The sequence below is a fragment of the Puntigrus tetrazona genome, unplaced genomic scaffold, assembly GCF_018831695.1.
Source record: "Puntigrus tetrazona isolate hp1 unplaced genomic scaffold, ASM1883169v1 S000000528, whole genome shotgun sequence".
Taxonomy (NCBI): domain Eukaryota; kingdom Metazoa; phylum Chordata; class Actinopteri; order Cypriniformes; family Cyprinidae; genus Puntigrus; species Puntigrus tetrazona.
Window position 1 is genome coordinate 431909 of NW_025048164.1, and position 8092 is coordinate 440000.

General features: G+C 31.7%; 2 protein-coding genes across 3 annotated transcripts in view; both read right to left on the bottom strand.

Moving 5' to 3' along the window:
• Positions 1 to 1019: 1019 nt before the first annotated feature.
• Positions 1020 to 3312, bottom strand: siva1 (SIVA1, apoptosis-inducing factor). Its single transcript, XM_043232327.1, has 4 exons — positions 3019 to 3312; positions 2173 to 2376; positions 1643 to 1796; positions 1020 to 1233 (listed from the first exon to the last, which is right to left on the bottom strand). The coding sequence occupies exons 1-4, from the start codon at positions 3134 to 3136 to the stop codon at positions 1185 to 1187; spliced, it is 525 nt and encodes a 174-aa protein (XP_043088262.1). The 5' UTR covers positions 3137 to 3312; the 3' UTR covers positions 1020 to 1184.
• A 1460-nt stretch (positions 3313 to 4772) lies between these two features.
• The window catches only part of adss1 (adenylosuccinate synthase 1), an 11544-nt gene continuing 8224 nt past the window's right edge, over positions 4773 to 8092 (bottom strand). Inside the window, exons 10-13 of one of the 2 annotated variants that reach the window (XM_043232322.1) lie at positions 7327 to 7451; positions 6569 to 6666; positions 5262 to 5411; positions 4773 to 5188 (exon numbers count right to left, since the gene is read on the bottom strand). In XM_043232322.1, coding sequence (XP_043088257.1) covers positions 5136 to 5188; positions 5262 to 5411; positions 6569 to 6666; positions 7327 to 7451 — 426 coding nt within the window. In that variant the 3' untranslated portion in view covers positions 4773 to 5135. Of the gene's footprint in view, positions 5189 to 5261; positions 5412 to 6023; positions 6113 to 6568; positions 6667 to 7326; positions 7452 to 8092 lie in introns of those variants that run through there. The other variant, XM_043232323.1, reaches the window with a different exon arrangement.

Genomic DNA, 8092 nt, shown 5'->3' on the forward strand with positions numbered 1-8092 from the left:
TTGGTCCACAGCCAAACTCTCGATATCCCCGGCGTGTTTAACAGTGAGAGCATGTAAAGAAATGCAGTATCTGTTTAATCATTCATGAAAATAACATTGTCATAAGCCAAAAACAAAGATTCCTGTGCAGTAAAAACCTAGTGTTAGGTCTAATAGGACAAATAATCCTTGTCGGTGCACTGAATTGATCAAAACTGCCATTTAAGACATTTATAACGTCACAAAAGATTTCCATTTTTAAAAATGCTGTTCTTTTGAACTTTCCATTCTGTGAATCCTGAAAAATAAAACTTTTGCCTATTTTTGAAAAACGTTGACTTGATTTTTACTGACTTTTGTGAATCTGTTCGCACAAAAACACTGCGCCGCGCAACCGTTTTCAACACTGAGAATAATCAAAGTCAAACCAGTACATCAGAAGGATTTCTGAAGATCATGTGACGCTGAAGACTGGAGTAATGATGCTGAAAACTTTGTTAAATATTTCGGTTTTTCTGATCAATATCCATTTCGAAATCAAAGACAGACTACGTCAGCGGAAGAGATTTTTCAAAAAACAATTAAATCTTAATATAAAAGGCTAAATATGAATTTCTATGCATGAAACAGCAAAACGTTGTGTATGCTTGGTTTCCAGTTTTTGTTTGTAATCCATTCTATAGACATCCACTTCCTTCTAAAAGAAAGTCTTCATTCAGGAGATACTTATTTCCCAAACAGAGGCAGCGATCAAAACCAACTAGAGAGCAATAACACGCAAACACTACAAGTCTTAGAGAACCTAACGATGTGTGTGTGTGTGTGTGTGTGTGTGTAGACGATAGAAAAAGCTAAAAGTACTTTCCAAGTTTTGCTAGGAGTCACTGAATGTAATCCAGACAGCTGTTCACCGAGTATTATATTCAGGTGCTGCCCTCTGGTGACAAACATCCAGCGATGCACAAAAAGAATTAGATGCATATTTCATTTATATACACAGACAGCGTGCATGTGGCCAATAAATACAAAAACAAACATGATTATGAAAGCATTAATGTCAAGTATTTATTTCAATCACAGGAGTATGTACATAAAATGAGGGGAGGAGCAGAGGAAAAAAAAAAAGCATATATAAAATCTCATTTACATTTAATTGGAAATGCATTAAAAATCTCGTCTTGCAACGGTCGTCAGTCATGTGTTCATCAGGACGAACAGTCACAGCAGAGGACGCGCTCGTAACGCTCGCTGTAACTGAGGACAGACACACAGATCAAACACCGTCAAGTTAATCGTGTGGTTGGTGCAGCACGCAAACAACAAAACCAGGTTTAAAGGAACACTTCAAAACGCTCTGACGGCGTGCATCTCTCGGTAATGGAAGCGAATGGGTGCCGTCGGAAAGAGAGGCTGATAAAACCCATCAACAATCCACAGCGGTCAACATCTGGACGAGGCGCATATAACTCAGATACGAGTCACGCTCCATCATAACTTCTCTCCCGGTGAAAAGGTGTTCCGGTCTGAACCAGGAAAGACATGAACTAGTTCTGACGCGAGAGGTTTGGTCTTCTCCAGATGTTGAGCGATGGACTGGAGAGCTGTGGATTCTTCTTTCAGACGCTCACTGTGACGGCACCCATTCGCTCAGCGGAGGACTCACTCGGTGACGGAGCAGAAGGAGCAGCAGCGGTCGGAGCAGACGGTACACTGCTGGATACACGGAGCGCACGCGTGACGCTCGCACCGAGAGCACGGACCCCTCGAACCCGAGAGCCTCTGACACACGCAGCACACCGGAGGAGCCGCGGCACCCCCTGAACACACAGCAATAAAAGAGAGATCATGTAGGAGAACGTTTGATCAATGTCCACGTGAAACGCACTCAACGCAGTCTTTTATTATTAAAGACGCAGTAATATTCTGTAACCTGTACTTTTTCAAGCCTTTTTATTCTTAAAAACTTCCTTCTGGTCTCTTTCACAATATAACGACGTTAAATCGTGTCAGCTTTAATGCATGCGTCACAAATAAATCGTGCTTTTCTGTAGAAGCTGTAAAACAATTCAGCCGCAATTCAGGCTTTGAACCCAGGATTAGGCTTTTAATAACGTCCCCCGAGTGAAGACGGGCTGAGAAACCGCTGGAAGACGCCGAGGTTTGTGTGTCACTGGGCAGATCTGAACGGCTCACCTGCGGCGGCGGCGGCGGCTCTCTGCAAGCGTCCGTCCAGACCGATGCGTGTCTGACCCTTGAGAAGCGTCTGAGGTCCAGGAGCCGCTGGTTCAGCCGTCTGATCAGACACCGGCTCGTCCGAGGCCTTCTCTGACCCGTCCGCCTTCCAGAGCCGACCCATCACGGCTTTGGTCCCGTTGAAGAGCAGGTTTTTGGTCTTTTCTAAAATAAATAAATGTGTGTGCATAATAAATAAATAATATTTTTTTTTTTTTTAAATAAATTTATTTGTAAAAATTCATAAAAAAAAAAAAAAAGTTAAAATTTTTAAAATTAAAATTAAATATAAATATATATATATATATATATATATATATATATATATATATATATATATATATATATATATATATATATATATATATATATATATATATATACACACACACACACACACACACACACACACACATTATATAATAAGACATTATTTATGTAACTTACAATATAGTAGATGCAGCTAACTACTAACGTCGTTAAAATATTTAATAACCTGTTGTTCAATCCACTCACTTAAAATAGTTCCCTTTACATCTTTATACTTCACTTTTAATCGCTGAAAGGTAACGCATTAATCCCAGCAGAACTCAATCAGTAACAGCTTTAATTACACGCTGCACTTAAACCAACAAACTAAACTACAAAGCTTTAATTAAACCGCTTACGTTCACATCAAACAGATAGCTGTAGTAAACACCACGAAAGTTTCTACGAGGATCACTCTCTGAACAGACGAGCTGTATCGTTTGTATTAGATAAGGTTTGAACGTGAAGGAGGTGATAAACGTGATGTTTGTGACTCACCGTAAACCTCCTGTCTGTATTTGAGTCCGAAAACCCCGCGGTTGATCTCCTTCTGCCCGACGTGGACTTTATACTGCGACGAGAAGCTCTCGCTGAACGGACACGAGCGCTTCGGCATCTCAAACGACGGCAGGCGACGAAACGCGACGAACACGGCGACGGGGAACGGATTAAAAACCGAGAGGCTGACCGCGCGAGCGTGAGGAGAGGAAAACACGGCTTCGCGCTTTAAGGACCGCGCTTCTTCTTCATCCGCCGCGCGCGCGGGAGGAGGCGAGGACGCGCTCAGCGCCCCCCGGCGGCCGTCAGGAGAAACACAGCGAGCGCCGCTCAGCGGTACAACGCTTGGTTTTATCTTATAACACCTGAAGTCACGGGCTTGTTTCATGATCAGGAAAAGACCCTTCTCAGTCGATTTGGATGAAAAAAGGGTCTGGAGGCATGCAGATTTAGTCCAGTATGGTGTTGCTTGATATTTTGACATTTCTAGGCGTGATGCATGTCCTACTTTGGTGTGAAAGCAAACAAATAAGTTTATTTTAATTATTTAAAAGTTTATTTACACCCACTGATTATTGGACTTGATCTACACTTGCTGTGTAATATTGGGTGGCGCTGTAGAATCAACCGAAATAATCAGAATAAAAATAAAAGAATGAAAAATGCAACTAAAAACAATAGTTATTAATCAGAATTAATTAAATTGTAATAATAAACAATGGTTATTAATAATATAAAATAAAAATAAATAGAGTAATAAATAATACATAATTATAATAATATAAATAAACATTATAAGCAGTCATTTAATAAATATTTATTAGTATAAATAAAAGTAACTTTATTATTATATTATATTTAATAAAAATATATATATAATAAATATAATAAAAACAGCATTAAGTAGTGTAAATGAAATTATCATAATAATGAAACAGTATAACATTTTTTATTTAAATAATAATTAAAACAAGTAATAATTATTATGAAACAGCATGAAGCGAATACAGCTAAAAATGTAAATAATAAAAGATGCCATTTAAAAACTAATACTAGTTATTAAACAGAATAAATTCAATAAATTATAATAATAAACAATAGTTATTAATAATATAAAATAGAGTAATAATATATTTTAATAATATATATATATAATAAAAATAAACAGTATAAGAAAATTGTGTAAAGAAAATAATAATAATTTAATAAATATTTATTAATATAAATAAAGTTAAATTATATTATTATTAATATTATATTAAAATATATTAATAATAAATATAATAAATAACAGCATTAAGTAAATAGTGTAAATAAAATATAAAATGATCATAATAATGAAACAGTATAAATTATTTTTATTTAAATAATAATTAAAACAATTAATAATTATTACAAATACAGCTAAAATAATGCAAATTAATAAAAAATGCAATTTAAAAACTAATACTAGCTATTAAACAAAATAAATTATTAATAAATTATTAATAAAATAAATTATTAATATTAATAAACAATAGTTACTAATAATATAAAATAAATCCAAATAAAGTAATAAATAATACATTACTTTAATAATATAAATAAACAAATAGTGTAAAGAAAATAATACTCATTTAATTTAATAAAAATGTATTAGTATGAATAAAAGTGTTATAATAAATAATAGAAATAATAAAAAAATGTATAATTATTGTTAAACAGCATAAATAAAGCAAGTACAGTAAAAATAATAAAAACAATAAATAACACAATTGTTTTAAAAGTTTATTTTGACGCGCTGCCTTGGATCGTGAAGGCCCTACGGTTCCTCTGAGACTAGAACATCTTGGCATAGATGAGAGGAACACCGTGTTCTCCGTCCCCATCTATTTCTGACGCACCTAATTATATCTGCCATCAGACAAAACGCTGGGAAACAAGCCACAAAGGAGCACGAAAGGCATGCGACCAAAAGAAGGAAATAAACACAGTTTCAGGGGGTTTGCTTTATGTGTCTTACTGGAAACGGCAACAAAACACGACCGAATGAATCCCAAAAACTCCACATCAAGCGATGCTTACAAAGCCTGGACATTAAGAGGTGGTCTTCCGTCGGGAGGATTGTGGGTAGGAATCTAGAACATCTGGATCATGCATTCCCTGGATTTTCCAACGCCGACCCATTTAACTGTGGAGAAGAGAGGCGAGCGTGAGTTACCAGGCCGGCGTTACCGTGTGCTTCGTCGGCGTGAAGGACTTACTAGGAACGCCGATGTGATTCTCCACGAAGCGGATGTAGTTCTGAGCTTTAGGAGGAAGATCGTTCCACTTCCTGGCAGCCGATGTGTCCGTCTTCCATCCCGGGAACGTCTCGTATTCAACCTCCACCTTCTGCAGAACCTCCATGTTGGCTGAAAGCATGCAGAGATTTAAAGAAATATATATATATATATATATATATATATTTTTCTTTTTAATACATAATATATTAAATATATTATATTATCTTTAATATATAATATATATATATATATATATATATATATATATATATATATATATATATATATATACACTTGAAATAATATATATAATAATAATAATAATTATATATATATATATATATATATATACACTTGAAATAATATATAATAATAATAATAATAATTATATATATATATATATATATATAATTATTATTATATATATATATATATATATATATATATATATATATATACCAATGATTTGTCATAAGCTAAATAAAAAAAAAAGACCAAAAAGGCAAATCTAAATGTATAAAATTTTAAAGATAATATAATAAATATATTTTTAAAAAAATATATATTTTTAATAACTTTAAAAATTGCATCATAAAGTGCTTTGCAAAAATAAAATAAAAACGTATGAGGAAAAAAAACCCCAAAACTATTTAAAAATAATATAATATACAATTAAATGAAATTTAAAAACACAAAAACACATTAAAAATAAAAAATCTAAATATTAACAAATTCTAGAATGATATATCAGTTATACTACAAACGATTATTCAATAACAGAATTAAATAATACGATAGTAAACACACTTTCTGCAGAAACTCCATGTTGGCTGAAAGTATAGAGAGTTTATATTTTTACTTGAAATAAAATGAACTTACATTTACGTTAATCTAGTTACCAACAATTTTCGTAAAAAAATAAAATAAAATAGAAATCACAAAAACACACAAAAAATGATTAAACTTTAATGATAATAATAATAGTAATAATAATAATAAACTTTATATATTTTTTTACTTTTATAGCACCTTTAAAAGTTGTACTTCAAAGTGTTTTGCAAAAATAAAATCAATAAGTAAATAAATAAGAAAAAAATAAAATATCATATAAAATAGACAAATAAAAAATAACAACAAAAGCTACATAGTTTTAAGAGACGATTGAACAAATCACACTGGAGGATGTTTCAAGCCATGTTTAGTTTTGAGAATGAAACAAAACAAGAAAGCAGAAACTAAACGACTGTGTTATTATGTTAAGAGCGCGCAGTTTGATGTCAGTTTACCTGGGAAATACGGGACTCTCTTTCCGCTGATCTTATAGGCAACACCCACTTTAATCTCATCCAGAACATCCAGGATGTCCAGTTTAGTCAAAGCGATGCTGAAGAGAGACGCAAAACACTACAGTATTTACATGAAATCCAAATCCAAATAATGACAGCAATAACGAAAAAGCTAAAAGCCTGTATTTCCGTCCGCCTCTCATATACTCATATACAGAACCAGTCTAAAAAAAATAGGAACATAATATAATATTTTGATATTAATTCATTCAAGAAAAATATATTATGTAATTATATAAATCATAATTATATGAATATGAATTTATGCATGTGACTACATGTAAATATTTTCTAATGATGTGTGTGTGTGTGTGTATTTATATATACACAATATACACAGTGCACACACATATATTATGTAAACAAAAACCTATATCTTAGATATGATAAATTGTGATTAATCGTTTAATCAACACTACAAAAAAAATAAAAAATAAAAAAATAAATATATATATATATATATATACAAAAATTGTTATACTTTTTTTAATATTACAAATATTGAAAAAATATGAAATATATTTCATACTATATTCATATTTTTGTTTTCATATATATATATATATATATATATATATATATATATATATATATATATATATATATATTTTTTTTTTTTTTTTTTTTTAAATATTTTTTATTGATGCATATTGATGAATCCTCCACATTAAAGTCATATACAGAGCCGGAGCGCTCACGCAGTGAATCCATTGATCATATGAGCGTATTTGAGGATAACCAGATCCAGCCAACCGCAGCGTCTCTTTCTGCCCGTGGTCACGCCCACCTCGTGACCTCTGGTCTGCAGCAGCTCGCCCACCGCCTGAGGACAGAGACTACTTAATATTATCACACACTCGTACAGCATATATTTAAAAAATAATTACGTTTATACATTTATATATTCATATTGTTTTATATTATATATAACAATTATATTTATATCAACATAACATGTTTATGTATTAAATATAATTTTAATCGAATTAATATAAACGTATGCATGTAAATATTTTCTAATTGCCCTGTGTGTGTGTGTGTGCGTGTGTATTTACGTATACATAAATAAATAAATACACACAACACACAAAAATATGCAATCATGTAAAGCAAAACTTTTATTTTGGATGTGTTCAATCATGAATAATCGTTAGACAGCACTTAAAATATATGAGTTATAATGACATACATCAAAAACAGCTCAATAAATGATCTAAAAGAATAGAAATATAATATAATATATACTTATATATATATATATATATATATATATATTTTTTTTTTATTTTTTTAGTTAAGTTGTATTGGTTTTAGTTTTATTAAATAAATTGCTGGCAACTGCTTTTTTATTTTTTTAATGTTTTATTTAATTTTATTAAGTAGCAAATGTGTTTAAATGACGTTAAACTACATGCACGTTTTCTTGAATAGTTTCTTTGTGTAGTTGGTCATCTGTAATAATGA

Bases quoted from the DNA above. Each gene is read 5' to 3' on its own strand.
- siva1 (XM_043232327.1), bottom strand. From the start codon at position 3,136: ATGCCGAAGCGCTCGTGTCCGTTCAGCGAGAGCTTCTCGTCGCAGTAT. The intron at 1,797-2,172 runs GTGAGCCGTTCA...CTGTGTGTTCAG, and splicing joins AGCCGCCGCCGCCGCCGCAG to GGGGTGCCGCGGCTCCTCCG. The intron at 1,234-1,642 runs GTGAGTCCTCCG...GTCTGTCCTCAG, and splicing joins TCCTTCTGCTCCGTCACCGA to TTACAGCGAGCGTTACGAGC.